Raw genomic sequence first — 20149 nt, 5'->3', positions numbered from 1 at the left:
CTGTTATATTTTGTTAATTAATAAATTTAATTTTGTAGGTATAAAATTATTCTACAAATTATTCTACAAATTAAACCAATCGCCTAAAATAAAAGAGCATTAAAAAATTGTTACAAAGGAAAAACCAAAGGTGTACCATGGTGGCCCCCTCTCCCGAATATTAAGAGAATTGGCATCAAACGCATTTTATATAACCAATATTCAATTTGATTGGCTGAAATGCATCTTATATTACTATCAGTTAATTGCATTAATTGCAATGCATTTTATATTACTACTGAAACTGCTAACGGCTGCGATATTACAGAAAGCTGAACTAAAATTATAGAGCAGTTCGTTGTATACAACTAAAAAATATTTACAATGAAAAAAAATAATTTTTCTTTTTAATTAACTTTATTTTGTTATTAAGAATTGTTTTTTAAATCCACGGAAGCCATCCAATCCATGCACGACCAAGCAAATTAGGATCTGTTGCTTGATCTACTAAACAATCAACTTGCTCTTCAACTGTTAAAAATTCTTTTTCTGGATTATTAGTTCGATCTAATAATTTCTTGCGTATATTGTGTTGAGAGGACCCTTCAACGACGCTGATATAAGATTCCAACAACAACTGGTCTTGTGTATGTAACAAAGAATTTTGAAGTTCTTCACTAAAAACAAAACAACATAGTTGACATTAAATAAATTTAAAACGCAAAAAAATTAAAAAAAAATAGTGACTTACATAAAAACAAAAGATTCCTAGATTGCAATGGCTTAGGGGGCCAATACAGTCAAAGAGAATGCTCATTATCATTTTTTTAAATGTTGTTACAGCCTTTTCTCAACCATTTGATTCAGAAACACAAAACGTAACAAACAAAGCCGCTGCACAGAGAAACAAGTTGAATTGACTTACACCTTTATTGTTTCTCAAATTCATTAGTTTATAGCTTTTGCTGTAATTTTAATGTGTCAAAACTTCAATAAGTCGTTTCTTAAAAAAGTTGAACATTGCTTTTGCGTTTTTTCTATTTATTCTATCTGGTAAATGAGTAACTTATGTGATTAGCAATTAGTAACTAAAATAGAGTCAAACAATTGCCTTATGAAAAGCCTTAAATTATAAGAGATTGCACGTACAACAAATGGTCTCTTTTTGACAACAATGGGGCCGTAATCAAACAACCAATAATTCTCATATCGAGAAAAGGTTCTTTAAAAGCAACGGGAAGTCCACAATTTCTTCAAAATATTGTATGTTTTTGTTGTTTTAAAAGAAAAAGATATAACATTAACTTACACAGACATTAATTCTAAAAAATTTAATTAGAATTATAATTTTGGTAATTAGAAAAAGGTCATTTAAAGTGGATTTTCAATTATTGGAAGTAAATTCTGTCTGCTTTGATTTAGAATAATTTTAAATAACTTTGAATCGAACAGTGAAATAGTAGTTAACGCAGAACTTCTTTTTCTACTTTGCTGTTATTAACAGAAAGGAAGAGAGAAAAAAAAAATAAGCAAAATTCACATATAGTTTTATTTTTTTGCATGATTGGAATTTATCTCGTGTAAATCAGCCTAATTGTTTAAAAGTGATAGGTTTGTATCATTATAGGTTAATATACTATAAAAGCAAATGAAATTGCATTTAACATAACAGATGATACATATAAACTATGGGATGAACAATATGAATAATATGAGCACATGATGAACAGGTTAAAATAGTTGATAAGCAGTAGATGATAGTCTGATTAAACAATGTATATTCTTAGACATAAAAAAGGTAAAGAAGAAGATATAGAAAAAAGGTTTATACTAATCTAAAAAGTATTATTTTGTATGGCAGAAGAATATTGCAGTATTTCATTACAGAATTAAATATTTTTGTAGTACATTACTGCCACACTGTACTTGCAGTACATACACTTTACAGTACATTACTGCTATTAATTTAGTTTAGCATCGCTTATTAACATTCAACATTTTATCCCATTCACACTTTCATACAGTTCCATACATATACATATCATATTTGTATAAAAATGTATTTTGTATATGCTTTATACCATATATATACAGTTTGACCAGTGTTTAATTATCTGTGAACATACATAAAAACAAAAGATTCCTTGATTGCAATGGCTTAGGGGGCCAATACAGTCAAAGAGAATGCTCATTATCATTTTTTTAAATGTTGTTACAGCCTTTTCTCAACCATTTGATTCAGAAACACAAAACTTAACAAACAAAGCCGCTGCACAGAGAAACAAGTTGAATTGACTTACACCTTTATTGTTTCTCAAATTCATTAGTTTATAGCTTTTGCTGTAATTTTAATGTGTCAAAACTTCAATAAGTCATTTCTTAAAAAAGTTGAACATTGCTTTTGCGTTTTTTCTATTTATTCTATCTGGTAAATGAGTAACTTATGTGATTAGCAATTAGTAACTAAAATAGAGTCAAACAATTGCCTTATGAAAAGCCTTAAATTATAAGAGATTGCACGTACAACAAATGGTCTCTTTTTGACAACAATGGGGCCGTAATCAAACAACCAATAATTCTCATATCGAGAAAAGGTTCTTTAAAAGCAACGGGAAGTCCACAATTTCTTCAAAATATTGTATGTTTTTGTTGTTTTAAAAGAAAAAGATATAACATTAACTTACACAGACATTAATTCTAAAAAATTTAATTAGAATTATAATTTTGGTAATTAGAAAAAGGTCATTTAAAGTGGATTTTCAATTATTGGAAGTAAATTCCAATAACTGAAAATAGTAAAAAAAAACGGAACAAATTTAAGAGGTTTTTTTTGTGTGAAAATGCCTATTTTGTTTGGAGCTGGAAAAAAAATAAATAAATAAAACAAGGCTTGAAAATGAAAAAGTTTACCTGGTAACCCTGGATGTGATAAGTAATTCATACCTTGTTATAAATGCAGGATTTACACCGTTGAGCTTCTGCTTGCAAATGTTTATCTTCTGTTTTGGATACCAGTCTATTATTACCAAAAAAGTAAACAAAAATAAAAACAATAACAACGAAAATCTGCCTGAATGTAAATCAAAATTAACATGAATAAAAAACATTTTAAATTTAAATCATAAAAAGACAAAAACGAAAGGATTGTGATGCATAAAACAGGGAGCATGTTTCTTCAGTCATACTTGATTAATTTTTTGCCTATTTCTTACAAAAATAATTTTCTGATTTCTCTCAGCTAGCATTTTTAAAAACGATTTGATGAATTTTTTCAGTTTTTGAAAAAATTATTATCAAAAAAATCAAAAAATAAGGTTGAATAGAGACTTTTAAAATTGTAAATTAATCACTTTGGAAAGAAAGGGACAGGTATAGTCAAAGGGTGATGCTGAATGAAAAATCGCACGAAATTTGTCACTCAGCATCACCCTTTTTGATGAGTTTTGATTGATGAACAAGACATAGTAGCTTATTTAAGCTGTGACCAGGAAAGTATTTGTAAAAAAAAAAGATGCAACATTACGACAGTGGAACAGAGACAAAAATTTAGAAACTAGAGCAGGTCTAATTTATAATATACCAACTATATTTATAATATGTTTACAGAACTTTTCAAAAAAGAAAAGGCTTCATTAAAAAAAAAACAACCCAAATAGTGTTGCCATTCAACAAAATAGGAATATCAACAATTGCAATAGTTGTAAGCAGCGATAATTGAGATGAGTTTGGGTTAAGAACCACAAGCCACAGAAAGCCCAAAAGCTTTCACAAAGGAGAGATAAGAAGTCATCAAAAAGTGATGAATTTTTGTCAAAACTGAAGTATGTTGTGGTATCATCAGCAAATAAGGCCACTTTTGATGTAAGATTATCAAAAGATCATTATAGTAGATAAGAAACAATACTGGAGCAAGAATGGGACCGTTCAAGATCCCCATAATGTACTTATAATAAAGTGAATTCACATAAGCACAAATAGCCTAATGAGGAGTACTGAGGAGAGTTTTGAAAAACATCTTTGAAGAGTACCTTTGAAGAACACCTTTAAAGAACACCTTTAAAGAACACCTTCGTAAGAGTACGACAGAAATGTTCTTTGAGCTAAAAGATATAAAAGAGACCAAGAGAAAATAACTTCAGCAACCAAAACCAAAGCAATGTGGATACCTAACAAAAGATTAACCTGTTTCTGTAGGATGACAGGCAATCCAGGGAAATAGGTTAATGGGTATGACCATTAGATTTCAAAACATAAATTAGAGAAAAGATTCTTTCTAAATAGTTTTGCCTTGGGAGAGCTAATAAGATCAGAACTATGTATTAGTGATGGAGTTAAACTTGCCTTAGTTAATTACAATGTTTAAGATTTTCCAAAAGTAGAACCTAACATCTGAGATTTGGTAAAAAGATCGGGAACTATAAAGAACAAAGAGAAATGTGATTGGGTAATGATGAAGTAATGAAAATTGAGTGATAAAAATGATCTAAATGGAAGAAAATAAAAGAATGGTCACATAATTAAAACCTGGTTTCACAAAAAATAGCTATATGCTGCATTTATCGTACTAGGGTCCTGGTCAACCGGGACTTATCAGCCTTTACAACCTTAAGAGCTTGTTTTGAACATGGTCTTTCATTTTCTTTTTTCTATTCAACATTTCCACACTCGATAAACTTTTTTTTTACTTGGGGTTTTTCTGTTGACTATTTTCTAAGGCTTTTCGACTAAAGGAGGTCATTAAGCTTAATGACCTCCTTTAGTGCTATCCCAGCACTCACAAACAGCACTTCAAAAAAAAACAAAAAACAATTTGCAACAATTTTAATTACTGTATTGAGCATCCATTTAGAATGGAAAGATGAATTTTCACTATTATTAAACATGCAAAACCACTACTGTATCCACATGCCTCAAGTTGAACAGCTGTTTACTGCACTCAAACTCAAATTTTGACCAAATACTTGATCAAAAGAGTTAAGTTACATCAAACCTTATTGATGGGTTGATTTTTTTAGAGTAAAAAAGAAATCCATGTTTTTGAGCAGTAGAAATAAAATGAAAAGTGTTATTACTAAGAATGTTTTGTGGTCTGCTTTGATTTAGAATAATTTTAAATAACTTTGAATCGAACAGTGAAATAGTAGTTAACGCAGAACTTCTTTTTCTACTTTGCTGTTATTAACAGAAAGGAAGAGAGAAAAAAAAAATAAGCAAAATTCACATATAGTTTTATTTTTTTGCATGATTGGAATTTATCTCGTGTAAATCAGCCTAATTGTTTAAAAGTGATAGGTTTGTATCATTATAGGTTAATATACTATAAAAGCAAATGAAATTGCATTTAACATAACAGATGATACATATAAACTATGGGATGAACAATATGAATAATATGAGCACATGATGAACAGGTTAAAATAGTTGATAAGCAGTAGATGATAGTCTGATTAAACAATGTATATTCTTAGACATAAAAAAGGTAAAGAAGAAGATATAGAAAAAAGGTTTATACTAATCTAAAAAGTATTATTTTGTATGGCAGAAGAATATTGCAGTATTTCATTACAGAATTAAATATTTTTGTAGTACATTACTGCCACACTGTACTTGCAGTACATACACTTTACAGTACATTACTGCTATTAATTTAGTTTAGCATCGCTTATTAACATTCAACATTTTATCCCATTCACACTTTCATACAGTTCCATACATATACATATCATATTTGTATAAAAATGTATTTTGTATATGTTTTATACCATATATATACAGTTTGACCAGTGTTTAATTATCTGTGAACATATTCATTTTTATTCCTTAATAAAAACTTTTAAGTCAAGATTTTTATTTAAATTATTATTATTTTTATTTAAAGATATTTAGTCTTTTTAATTGTTTTTGTCCAGAACAAAGCTTTAATAACTAAAGTGTGCACACCTAAAACGGTAAAAATGAATGAGCATACGCATATGAGCATACGCATATGAGCATACGCATATGAGCATACGCATATGAGCATACCCATATGAGCATACGCATATGAGCATACGCATATGAGCATACGCATATAAAATTATAAACAAAAGTTAGTACCAGGACTTTCTTTTAACAACGCCATTGATTTGTGATTTTTAGCATTATTCTAATAAAAAAAAAAGAAGATAAATAAGCAACATTTATAAATGTTTTTATATTGTATTTATGCACACATGTATGCAAGCATAAATAAAATATGCATTAAGTATCAATACATAATAATTATTAGTTGATATATAATGAACATTAACTATAATACACTTGAACTAATGTTTTCATTTAAGCTTTTGAACTTATTTATAAGATTGTTAAATCAACTGATATAAACTTTAAATTGAACACAAATATACACAAAAAAACAACTAATTATGCTTATTAGAATAAAGAATTTTTCATATGTTAGTAATAAAAAAAAAAACTAGACTCATTGAGTAAGATCTAGTTCAAAAATTAGGTATCCTGCTCCTGGATGCATTTTGTTCAGGCTCTTAAATAAATCTTTCATTTATCAAAACTTTCTATTGTATAAAATATGCAATAACAATTTAAAAATTTTTTTTAGAAGTTAATAAGTTTACTAAGCATTTTATTTGGAAAAAAGCGTTAAAATAATTCTTAGGAGAATATTAAAAAATATACCTGCCAATCAATCAATGGTTCGTTAATAAAAATATCCATGGTACTGATCAACATTTTTGAATGTTGTTGCAGTGCTTGCAACACCACAATCATAGATTGTTTATAAGGTGATGCATCTTTCAGAGGAAGTAAGAGGTTCAACATTTGCTGTGTTAAACGAAAGGGAAATAATTCTGGATACTTTAGAAGCTAAAAAAAAAATAAAAAGATTATTTACAAGGCTATAATAAAAAAAATTATAAATGTCAAATTTGAAGTTATTTTGCATATCAAGCCAGCAAATTTAACGCAACTCAAACATCTTTATGATTTAAGTAAAATTTAATTGAACTTCTTGGTTTTTAAATCGTTTAAAAAAGAATTTTTGATATTAATAACTATATTTACCTATATTATTTTTCTCTCCCACTCCTCCATTACCTTTGTGAAACTTTTTGTGAAATTCATATTATGAACTTAGACTTTTTTTTTTTTTACAAAAAGCAATAAAACTAAAAAAATTCAGATTTGATAAATTCACCCTTAAATTCATTATATTATATTAATTATTACTATCAACTTTAATAATACTTATAGTAAAAAAAATTTCTTGTAATACCTTTTCAATTTTTCAATATAATCTTTTCATTAGAAATACTGATCTCAGAAAAGTTCTCAGAAAACTTTTTAGATTTAGTAAAAAAAAAGAAAAAAAAAAAAAGCAACATATTGCATGTTAAAAAATTCTATTGTTTTGAAAATATTTTTGAACAAAAGAGTTTGCATACTAGATTTTTTTATAAATTTCCTTTTAAATAACTTCTTTGAGTGATCATTTAAAACTCTCTTAATGTTTTTGAACAAAACAACAGCATTCGACTAGCAAATCTGATCAACACAGTCGTCCCTGCTGGATCCAACAGGAAATTAAATTAGATGATTTGAAATCACCTAATTTAATTTCCTGTTGTTTCCTTTTTGGAACTTTTCTCTCAAAAAGATATCTTTATAAAACAGCTTAAAACAAGATAACTTTATACAAAAATTCAATAGGAATTTTTTTAATTTAAAGTTATCTAAGGAAAAAATAACAATCAAAGTTTTAAACAAGTTAAATACTGCTTTGCAGTTTCTGTTTACAAAAACCCTTTACACTTCTAAGAGAGGTAAGTTAGATTCAAAACAACACTCTTTACACCCTTAGGAGAGGTGAGTAAGATTCAAAGTCACACCCTTTACACCCATAGGAAAAGTGAGTATGATTCAAAACCACACCCTTAACACTCTTTAGAGAAGTGAGTAAAAACATTTAAGACTATTTTGTTAAAATTATAAAACACAAAATTATATTCACATTTTGTTGTGTGGTTTTGAAAATATGGCGAAATGTAAAAATTAACTTTTTAGATTAGCTCTGTAAATTAGAAAAATAAACAGTTACCTGTATTGCTGTACCAAATGCATGACCAAAGTCAATACCCACAACACCACCAGTTTTGTTATCAATAAGCATATTGTTGAGATGTCTATCACCAATACCCAATATATAATGGGCTATGCATAGACAAGAATGTGACTGTATAAAATTTCTCCGAAGTACAAAATAAGCTTCAGAAGATAATGCTAACTTTTCAAATGCACGTCTAAAAATTTTAATTATTATAATTTTATTTTACTTTGAAAATAAATTATTTTGCCCTACTTTAAGTCTTATTTTCAATTAATACCTTAACAAATCCCAGGGAACAGTTGAAACACAGTCTTCAAATACTTTGACAGTTTCACTACGATTAGCAGATTTATACACATTTGATAAATTTTCAAACTTGTGCCAAAATTGCTTATATTTTGCTATAAGAACACTACAATTAAAAAAAATTTCAATTAAATCAACTTTAAGAACTATCTTGTTTTTGTAAGTGTTTATCTTCTGTACTACATATATTGATATTTTTCAAAGTATTTTAAATTTCTATGTTTTACTTTGCTTTGCCTTTAAAGACTTTTTTGCTTTTAAAGAAAAATTAAAGAAAATACAGTGCAATTATTTTAAAATTGGTTAGCAACAAACATGTAATAAAGCTAGTAATTATAGATCATTTTATCAAAATAAAATCTGAAATAATAAAGCTAATTAAAAACATTTTCCAACTATTATCATCATCATTGTTTTAGAGACATTGTTTCTGTGTTTTCAAGAGTCGGACATTTCTCAAAATGCTGTTTTTCTTATTTACATTCTTTTTTCTTTAATTAAAGCTTTCCATATCATCTGTAATGAACTTTCTTCAAGTATTCCTACTTCTATGTTTGCATTTTTGCCATGAAACTATTATCTCTATATGCTGATACTAAATTATCTGCATCTTTATGCAATTAATGCATCTTATGCATCAACCATCTTAATCTTACAAGACATTCTAATAGTTCTTAATCTTTGTCTAAGATCATTATTTCTTTTCTTATCTCACTATACATTCATCTGATCATTATCATCTCTGAATTTCTAGAAGCTTGATATTATCAACCTTCATTGTGCATGTTTTACTACCATTACCATGGTAACATACATACACTCTGAACGCACAACTTGTATGTTTAAGATCTTTCTGCAAAATATGGAGATACAATTAATTTAGATACCAGTTAACTTGAACTTTTATTATCTCGAACTGTTTTGTTTAGTAACTTGAAACCGTCTAATCAATTACTATTCAAATTCTCCAGTCGAGCCATTATTTTGTCCTTTTTAGCAAATTTCTTCGGATAACTCAAACTTTTTGTGTGGGAATTAAAGATATTGATAATATAACTTTTTTTTTTTTTAAAAGAAGCCATTCCATATAAAAAACAAACAACTTTAACCTTATAATTTCTTTATTTTTTCATTGTATTTAGATCTGAATAAAATAGATCGTTATCAGATGTAAAGTAATGCTATAAAAAACTATTAAAAGGTAAATCATTATAAAACCGTTAAAAAAACAATTATTTTATAGCTTAATCAATTTCTAACTAAAAGACTGCTACCTTTTATAAGCAATTTTATTACCAAATAATATGGTCATTGTGTTGCTAAACTTTTTTGAGTATTATCTTTTGACTGTACTGCATTTATACAATCAGTAACATCAAACATTGAAACATTAGTATAAACATATAGATGCAAATTTAATATATATACTTTAGCATTAAATAAAAAAAAATTGCCTAAACTCAAACTTATATCTTAAATTAGCCAAAGTTTGACTTAATGCGAATTAGCTTTAATTGAACATTTGTTAGGTCGAACCATCTTCCTTGGTCCCTTAGAGGTTGGAGTTATCAGGAATTAACTGTAGTTCTCTGAAAGTGAATGCCTCCTCTGATCTACCAGCTGATTCAACTGTATCTCTACAATTAGAAAACTAAGCAACACAATCTTTTCACAATTACCTGTTCAAGCCTCTATTTGACTTATCATAAAAGTACATTTATAAATACAAAAATAGCAATATTAGGAGCACCATGTATAGCTCTACATCATCTCTTGTGAACTCACAAAAAATAGAAACAATAGAATTAGCTACAACACTGTTCCTAAACAATCCACATAATAACTTCTGCATTCTGCCTTTTTGTTTTTCCGCATACCTTATCAAATTACTTATATCTAGAAAGTTTTTATTTTTGTTTTTTTCATGTACTTTCTACATATCCTACTTACCTAAGTTCTGCATTTGCTAAACCTTTCTCAATATGATTATATGCTTCATTATCTTTCAATTTCTGAATTCAGTTACTTCTGAAGCTCTCTTTTTTGACTTTGTGTTAAAAAAATCACTCTTATATTACACACACATCTTGCTTTCTAATTTAGCTACAGTCCATTTGTTTTTTAAAGACACCTGATCATAAGTTACTCTCTGAGGATTTTTATTTTTGTAAACCATGTATTAAAAACTGTCTATCCAATAACATGAATAATTATAACTGAATAACTGAATATTATAACATATCTCAATCAATACCTTTTTTGGAGTCAGTGGTTTGAATAAAAATGAAATAAAAAGCAAAAACAAAAGTTGTATAAATAAAATACATTATTTTTAGAATTAGTAGAAAAAATTTACTCAGTTATATCTTATTACTTATTAATAGATACATACCTTTTTCCATTATTCATTTCCTTTTTATCGCCATTATATAGAAAATCAAAATATGGAATAGTGTTGCTAACCCACTCAATTATTCCCAAACTAACATATATATAACACAATAATAACATATAAATAACATATAAATAAAAATATATAAAATTAAACTAAAATAATATATAAAATATATATAAAATAACATATTTGCTAAATTTAATGACTATGTAAACTTAATAAAAACTAATAAAAACTAAAACTAATAAAAATTTGTATAAAATCTTTTTTTATTTCTTTTTTTTATTTGTTATCAGTAGTAAAACTGTTTGGAATAGAGTTATTATTTAAATAGACATTATTGAAAAAAATAAATATTATTAAGAATAATAATAGAATTTATACAGTTATATTAAATAAACATAACAATATTGTTTAAAATGAAATATAACTTTATAAAATAATTCTAAAGAGTGTTAACATAATTCATGGGGCTTTATCAATAAGAATTGTACTATATAGAATGTAATGTAAAGTATACACATACACATACATATATACATATATAGATACATACATAGATAGATAGATAGATACATCCATACATACATACACGCATACATACATACATACATAAATACATACATTACCATCCTACTACATCTACATTAAGTATCTGAAATTCAAGACATTTTAAAGACAAAAAAATTATGTTATGAGGTAAGATACTTTAGTAAATACACCAATTCTAAATCAGAAGTGTAATGTAAAGTATACAAATACACATACATATATACATATATAGATACATACATAGATAGATAGATAGATACATCCATACATACATACACGCATACATACATACATACATAAATACATACATTACCATCCTACTACCATCCTTCTAAATCCTACTACTACCATCCTTCTAAATCCTACTACTACCATCCTTCTAAATCAGAAATGTAATGTAAAGTATACAAATACACATACATATATACATATATAGATACATACATAGATAGATAGATAGATACATCCATACATACATACACGCATACATACATACATACATACATAAATACATACATTACCATCCTACTACGTCTACATTAAGTATCTGAAATTCAAGACATTTTAAAGACAAAAAAATTATGTTATGAGGTAAGATACTTTAGTAAATACACCAATTCTAAATCAGAAGTACAGCAAAAATAATAGACTTTCATAATAATAACATTAAACAATATAAATAAGAAAATTTGTTTATTTATTGTAAAAGAATTAATGTGTCATGCAACTTATTTACCAAATCTTTATTAGCATTTATGACTGTTCTATTAAAAAGAATAAACATTTTTTTTCAATCAAAATTTCTTAGGGCTTGCTCTCAGTCTAAAATAATTTGTCAATAAAGACGGTTATGCAAAAAAATTCTTAAATTTCAAGTTTAGTTCTTATTTCAATTTTACTTATCAAAATAGTAAAATGAATGAGATAAGTGTATAAGTGTAGATAAGAGAGATAAGGAGTGATAAGTGTAGTTAGGAGAGATAAGGAGTTAAGTGTAGAAAAATAAGTGGAAACTTATACTTTACTTGGTTTGAGCTTTTCCAATCTAAATATTGCACAAACTGTTAGCATATCAGAGTATTGTGTGCAACAAACAGTTAAAAATAAAGATGAAACTGGGTTGTTTCACGACTGCAAAGGAAGACCTCATTCCACCACAAGAAAAGGAGACTAGTACATATTTATAAACTCCATGCGAAATCGCCACTGATTTTAATGAAAACCATGTAACTAAAACCTACAACGGTTAAACACCATTTGCTATTTGCTGGTCTCAGAAATTATATTAAAAAAAACAAACTGTCTGACCAAATGTCTGACCAAAGTTCATATACAGAAATGATTGAATTGGACCAAAGAACAAAAAAATTGGACACCAGATGACAGGAGTAATGTTCTTTGGTCTCCTCAAAGTCCTGATTGCAATCCAATTGAAATACTTTGGTATCATCTAGACAGAGATGCAAAAAAAAACCCCAAGAGGGAAAAGAGACATATGGACATCACTTCAAAATATTTGGAATGCTGTTGATGGCCAATATTTGCAACTGCCGTGCAACAGATTGCTTTGTATCTGCAAGGTTATCATTAAATCTAGAGGTGGTCATATTGATGAAAATACAATTTAGTTTAAAGAACTTAGTTTTGAGTTATATTTTTTTTCATGGAGAAATCTTCAGTAAATTAAAAACTAACTAAATAAATTTTTTTTGTAATTGTTGGCTTTCTAAAATCCCAGAAAAGTCCAAGTTTATTATAAAATCTAACTTTTTGCTGAGTGCGATTTAATTTATGGACGGTGGTGTAAATACATACAGGCACATACATACATACGCACATACATACACACATACATACATACATACATGCATACATACATACATGCACAAATACATGCATACATACATACATACATACATACATACATACATACATACATACATACATACATACATACATACATACATACATACATACATACATACATACATACATACATACATACATACTTATATACACACAAACATTGCTTTTTCATTATTCTTTGTTTTTTTTCTTCTTTTTCCAAAAAAACTGTATGGTTTTACGTCAGCAAAAAAATATTGGCAAACGTAATTTGATATATGCTAAACTTAAATTTTTTTTTGCGTTATTATACACACCTAATGCTACTATATATAAGCACATAACACTAATACTACACAATACTAACAAATACTAGTCAAATAATTAAATACTAACACTACCTAATACTACATAAAGATATTAAGGGCTATTTGTTTTAGGCAGCTGATACCAACAAACCTTTAGGCGAGAAGCACTGATTTATCTACTTGATGAGGGTAAAATTTATTAAAGTATTTATCTAATTAAAACTAATGATCCTACTGTTGTAAATGTTACTCATTTTTTTGTTTATATTTGTAACTCACTTTCAAATATAAACTCTGCTTCATGGAGAAACAGGTTGAATGTAATACTTTCAGAAATGTAAGATGATTTTGAACTTCAAACCTCTTGATTATGAGTCAAAAGTTCAATGCAAGAGTTCCAGACTATAAGTAGACTACTATACTATTCTAAATAAGTAAATTTACAACTCTATCGTTATATTGATGCAGAAATATTTTTCTCGTCCTTGTAACAGAGTATTTATTCCATAAGTTCAGCTAGCTCTTTTAAACTTCAGTTTACTACTTACTTTAAAATAACATCAATATTGTGTCAGACTAGCATGTTCAATGATAATTAATAAAAGTCAAGATAAAACATTTGATGGAGTTAGTATTTAGCTTAGAAAACCTGGTGCTTCTCACAAAGAAGCTTTAGTTGCATGTTAAAAAATTTTTTAATAGTCTTATTAATTGATAAAAATAGTATTTTATTTCCAAAATTTATAAAAATTCCTTATTTTCAAAATTGATAAACATTCTTAATTTTTAAAATTGGTAAACATTCTTAATTTTCAAAATTGACAAATATTCTTAATTTTTGAAATTGACAAACATTCTTAATTTTCGAAATTAATAAAAACTCCTTATTTAAACATGGTATGATAGTAAAGTTTACACAAATGTTTTTGCAAACATTCTCAACATTTGAATATTTTCTGAATAAATACCATGTTTTATTACTTGACACTACATGATGTGTAAACAAAACAAAAAAGGTTATGCTGCATAAATGCTGTATAAATAAATACCAATATAATAAATATAAAATTAATAATAATAAACAGTATAAAGTTTTATTTAAAAACTTTTAAATCCTAATTATATCTTGGTAGCTAAACAAATTTACCTAATTTTTTTTTATTTTTAAGTTTTAGTGTCCAATTACAATTGGTACTTCTTTACTAAACATTCAGTTTTTATTACTTTTATAAGGTATTATTAGAAATCTAGTTTGTTGTTACTAGCAATCCAAGTAGTTATCAAAACATATCCAGTTTGGTGTTACTGGCAATCTATCTTGTTGTAGCTGGAAATCTAGTTTGCTGTTATTGCCAATCCTGTTTGCTGTTCTTGATAGATATCATTAAGAAAGCAACCAATGTCTACATATAGTAAATGCTCACAGAAAAAACGTTTTTTTTAGTAGGCTCTAAAGATAAATCTTTTATCTGTATTGTCTTTAAAAGCAGAAGCTGTAACACAACCAGATAATTTTAAATAAAGTTCAAGGTAAGTTTAAAATTTAGTTCATATTCAACAGCAACCTGTTTTATGACATTAACCTGTCCTGGCAACTAGTTGATAGTTATTATAATTTTTTTCTATTACTTTATAATCTTTAATATTTTTTTTTTTAGAAATCAATTATTCTGAATCTCAATTAAGCCTAATTCAATGATTTTGATCTGCAAATTAAATAAGGTGGTGATCATTTTAAACTATGTTCAAATTTTAATTGTCATTTACATTTCAAAATATTAAAAAAAAAATTCTAAATAACACCATGTAACAACATTTTTGTTTATGTTAATTTTTTAATGTTTCTTACATAATTTTTGTATGCTGATTTCAGTGGTACCATTGGTTTTTCTCTATCATCAAGATTTCCTGAGAAAAAGCATAAAGTATATTTCGGAGTTTTCGTATATGTGTAATGCAATTAAAACATTATATATATATGCTGATTTTAACTATATTCGTGTGTTTATTTTCAGTTTAACTAATTACAACTGTTACATGAAGTGGTGAATATGTCTAGTAGATCCTGCAAGCTTTGTCCTGACTCATTCTGTTATGTTTGTGGTTACTATATTAGTCCAACACAAGCTAAACATAAGATTGTCAGTGGTACAAAATTCTTTACTGCATATCATGCTTATTTTGGCATGGCTATGGGAGATCAGGACAAATCGTGGGCACCACACTACAGTTGTGGTAGCTGCAGATCAACTCTGGAAGGATGGCTGCGTGGAATCCGAAAGTCAATGCCCTTTGCGATTCCGAGAATATGGAGAGAACCGACGAACCATCATGATGACTGCTTTTTCTGCATTGTTGACATTTCAAAGTATAAAAAACCGAAAGATAGGCTGACTCTAGTTTATCCAAGTACACCATCTTCTATTGGACCAGTTCCACACAGTGATGAATTGCCTGTTCCTACTCCACCTCAATCCGAAGAAGCAGCTGCATATCATTCTGAAGTAGACTCACCGGATGAACTCAATGATGACTGTGATTTCAGGGAACCGAATGATTCACCTCATTTCCCTATCCAACAAGAACTTGATGACTTAGTACGAGATTTAGGTCTCACTAAATCAAATGCAGAACTTCTGATATCACGTTTGAAAGAATGGAATTTATTAGATCCAAGCTGCAGAACCTCGAAATACCGAAAAAGACATGAAACATTCGCATACTTTTATGTAGTATCAGAATCACTGTGCTATTGTCATGACGTTCGTGGTCTTTTCAATGACATTGGCATTGTTCACAATCCTGAAGAGTGGAGATTATTCATTGACAGCTCAACAAGAAGTCTAAAGGCAGTTTTGCTCCATAACGGAAACCAATTTCCTTCAATTCCAGTAGCTCATTCCGTTCATCTAAAGGAAGACTATAAGAACGTGAAGTTGTTGCTTGAGAAAATCAACTACGACAGTTACAAGTGGGATGTATGTGGAGACTTTAAGATGCTAGCATTTCTTCTCGGTCTGCAAGGAGGATACACAAAGTACTCGTGTTTTCTTTGTTTATGGGATAGCAGGGCTGCAAACCAGCACTTCACAAGACGTGAGTGGCCAGTGAGAGAACATTTACAGCCTGGTTTGCACAATGTTATTAATCAATCTCTGATACCTGTTGAAAAGATCTTACTACCACCCCTTCACATTAAACTTGGTCTTATCAAACAATTTGTCAAAGCATTAAACCCAGATAGTGCAGCATTCCAGCATATTCGGCAGATGTTTCCAAAGGTGTCAGATGCAAAAATTTCAGCAGGTATATTCGTTGGTCCACAGATTAAAGTTATGCTGGCATGTAAGGAGCTTGAGGACAAAATGTCTGCTGTTGAAAAAGAAGCATGGACTGCATTTAGACATGTTGTTCATAGCTTTTTAGGCAACAATAAGAGTGATAACTACAAAGAGATAGTGGAAAACTTAATTGTACGGTACGCAGATATGAAATGCAGAATGTCAATAAAGCTGCATTACCTGCATTCACACTTGGAATTTTTCAGACCAAATTTGGGTGATGTGAGTGAAGAGCACGGGGAACGTTTCCATCAGGATATTCTTGCAATGGAGAAAAGATACCAGGGCAGATGGGATGCAGCTATGATGGGTGACTACATCTGGTGTTTGATACGCGATGACGAGAAACTTCATAAAAGAAAACCTCGTTCTACTGTTCACTTTTAGTGTTTTTTGAGATTGTGAGAGACTGTTACAATACAATATAATGTAACATTATGTAATATATGTAAGAAACATGATGTAACATGAAGTTTTGTAACATAACATAACACTTTTGAATTAGTAAATGTTTTATATTGACTAAAGTAGAATCTAATGCAAAACGATTTATATTAATTATATGTTTAATTGATTTTTTTTTTTTTTACGACCAAACGATTGATGCAATAAAAAATCCAATGTCATATTCAGACTCAGCATACTCAAATTAATTAAGAAACATCAAAAAACTTTGATAAACAGAAATTTTTTTTTTTTTTGTTACATTGTGTAATAATCAAGTCTTTAAAAATAATGAATGAAATAATAGATTCTTTTAAAATAATTAAATAATAATTTCTTTTAACATAATTAAAAAAATAACAATTTCTTTTAAAATAATTAGTCATTTAAAATAATTAGTCTTTTAAATCCTCTGAAATTATTTTAAAAAAATATTGTCTAAAATTATTATCATTAAGTATAAATATAATTAATGTTTTTAATGTTCTTTTTTTTATGTTAAAATAAAAAAAATTATTTTTAATAGAAAATGTACAGATATTGAACTCTTTTTTTTTTAAATCTGTTTAGTTTTTGTCTTTTATTTTAATTCTTTTACCTTTGATTTCTTTGTTTTTATTTTTGATGTCTTTGTTTATACATTTTTTTTTCTTTAGATATTTTTTAGTAACTTTTATTATTTTGATCTCATTGTATATAAACGATGCTTCCATATTTCTTGTTTAATTGTTTAAACAAGTGTTTAAACAGTTTGGGAAACCAAAGGTTTTAAAACTGCGAGTCGCAACCCCTATGTAAGTCACCTGAGAACTTGCTAGAGGTTGCCATCAGACCTTCTAAAGATAGTTTGTTTACCTGAATTCAGTGGTTTCTTTTTATCATTTCAAATTTAAGTGATACTCCTACACTAAAGTTAACAGCTTCAACTGTGTGTGACTCTTAATTGCATAATGTACAATGCATACTTTAAATATTGTAAAAAATTGTTGTGATATCGAAGCAACCTTATTAATTTCATTGTTAGGGTCGCCACAACTCGGCTAATAAATATCAAGGGGTTGCAGCATTGAAAAGGTTGGGAATTGCTGGTTTAAATATATATTTGAATATCTGAGTATGTATAGAGCTATGCATTTTTCTTATATAAATTACAATCATTCACATTAGAGCAAGTCTTGATAACAAAACCACAAATGATCTTCTGAATATACATACATTTAAAAAAAAAATAATTTAAACTTAAACAATAACTTCATATTGTCATAAATAAAGAATACCGTGATGTTATAGGAACAACTTGATAAGTTTTAAGTTTCAGCAGACGATTGCAGCAAACAGTATCATTTTGAAGTATTTTGTTCATCAATACAAAAACCTTTAAAAAAATTATAAAACTGAAATTTAATTTGATATAATTATCACTCGAATTAATTAAAAAAGTAAAATGCTGTAGTGTTGTGGTGGTAGAACGCTTGTTTCATAACAAAATATTAAAGAAAAAAAAAATTTGTCACGATATAAAAAATATAAACAATAATATACAATAATGAAGATCAAAGATCAAAAATTAATCAAGGTCAAACATATGAAAAGTAAACAAACTAAAATTTCACTTGTTGAACACGCTGGTCTTGTCGTAAGTCTTCTCCTCCTTTAACAAGAAAGTAATACTCTTTTTCATCATCCCCTCTAATTGTTATCCTTTTTGGTTTGCGGATGGAATCCATAACTAAAACCTTAATGGATTTTTTTTAAGTACTTCGTTATTTTTTTGTATTTAATAAATAACTAGAATTGATATATAATAATAAGCAAAATAATTAAAAAATTAATTTACTTAACAACTAATAATTAAAGATTAGAAAAGGTGAGAACTGTGAGGAAAAAAAATTTAAAAGTTGAAAAATACATAGTAAAGATTTTTTATTTTTTGAATTTATGTACTTAATTTCTCACTTTTTCATCAAACCCATTTATTTTTACATGGTACTCAACCATTGGTTTGCTTTCACCTGTATATTGACCTAAAAAAAACACAAACTGCATCAAAGCAAAAACAAAATGAAAAACTATTGTGACTGAAAAAAAAACTTTTGTCTTACTCACCAGGTACTTCAAGTTGATCCAGAAAAAAATCTGGTTGGAAACTGGACAGCCAAGAGGAGTAATCACTCAGCGAAGCATTAGTATATTTATACGTTTTGAGCTTTTCATTGATTTGATGAGTTGCTACTTGAAACTCCTTAGAAACATATATATATATATATATATAACAAACATATATATATATATATATATATATTCTTCAAATTTTTCTAACAAAGAAATATTTCAAAATACTATTCCTCTATATAATGAAGCTTTATAAAACTCTGTTTATAAATGTAGTCTAATATATAATCCTCAAACAATATCAACTCAAAAACGGAACAGAGCCCACAACATCATTTGGTTTAACCCTCCATTTAGCAAAAATGTTATCACCAACATGAAAAAATGTTTTTTGAAACTAATTGACAAACATTTTCCTATTAATAACAAACTGCATAAAATCTTTAACAGGAACACAGTCAAAGTAATCTACAGTTGCATGCCAAGTGTAAAATCTATTATAAATTCACGCAACAAATACATTTTAAGCAACAATACAAACCCTAATCAAGCAAACTGTAACTGCTTTAATAAAAATCTCTGTTCATTGTTTAATAAATGTTTAACAAGCAACAATGTATATCAAGCAACTGTAACCACTGCTAATCGTGATTCCTCTCTTAATGAAAAATTCTACATTGGTATAAGTGAGACTCTTTTTAAATTAAGATATGCTAATCATGTTAAATCTTTCAACATTTCTAAATACAAAAATGATACT

General features: G+C 27.8%; 1 protein-coding gene across 1 annotated transcript in view; it reads right to left on the bottom strand.

Moving 5' to 3' along the window:
• Positions 1-377: 377 nt before the first annotated feature.
• LOC100210864 (DNA-dependent protein kinase catalytic subunit) overlaps positions 378-20149 on the bottom strand; it is a 203249-nt gene continuing 183477 nt past the window's right edge. Inside the window, exons 77-87 of the mRNA XM_065800401.1 lie at positions 19384-19519; positions 19234-19301; positions 18891-19013; positions 18555-18652; positions 10785-10874; positions 8364-8498; positions 8078-8279; positions 6658-6846; positions 6076-6124; positions 2923-2995; positions 378-656 (exon numbers count right to left, since the gene is read on the bottom strand). Of these exons, the coding sequence (XP_065656473.1) occupies positions 422-656; positions 2923-2995; positions 6076-6124; positions 6658-6846; positions 8078-8279; positions 8364-8498; positions 10785-10874; positions 18555-18652; positions 18891-19013; positions 19234-19301; positions 19384-19519 (1398 nt within the window). The 3' untranslated portion in view covers positions 378-421. The remainder of the gene's footprint in view (positions 657-2922; positions 2996-6075; positions 6125-6657; positions 6847-8077; positions 8280-8363; positions 8499-10784; positions 10875-18554; positions 18653-18890; positions 19014-19233; positions 19302-19383; positions 19520-20149) is intronic.

Source organism: Hydra vulgaris, chromosome 06, assembly GCF_038396675.1.
Source record: "Hydra vulgaris chromosome 06, alternate assembly HydraT2T_AEP".
Classification (NCBI taxonomy): domain Eukaryota; kingdom Metazoa; phylum Cnidaria; class Hydrozoa; order Anthoathecata; family Hydridae; genus Hydra; species Hydra vulgaris.
The sequence above is the reverse complement of the archived record's forward strand: the minus strand, read 5'-3'. Positions and strand labels throughout refer to the sequence as shown.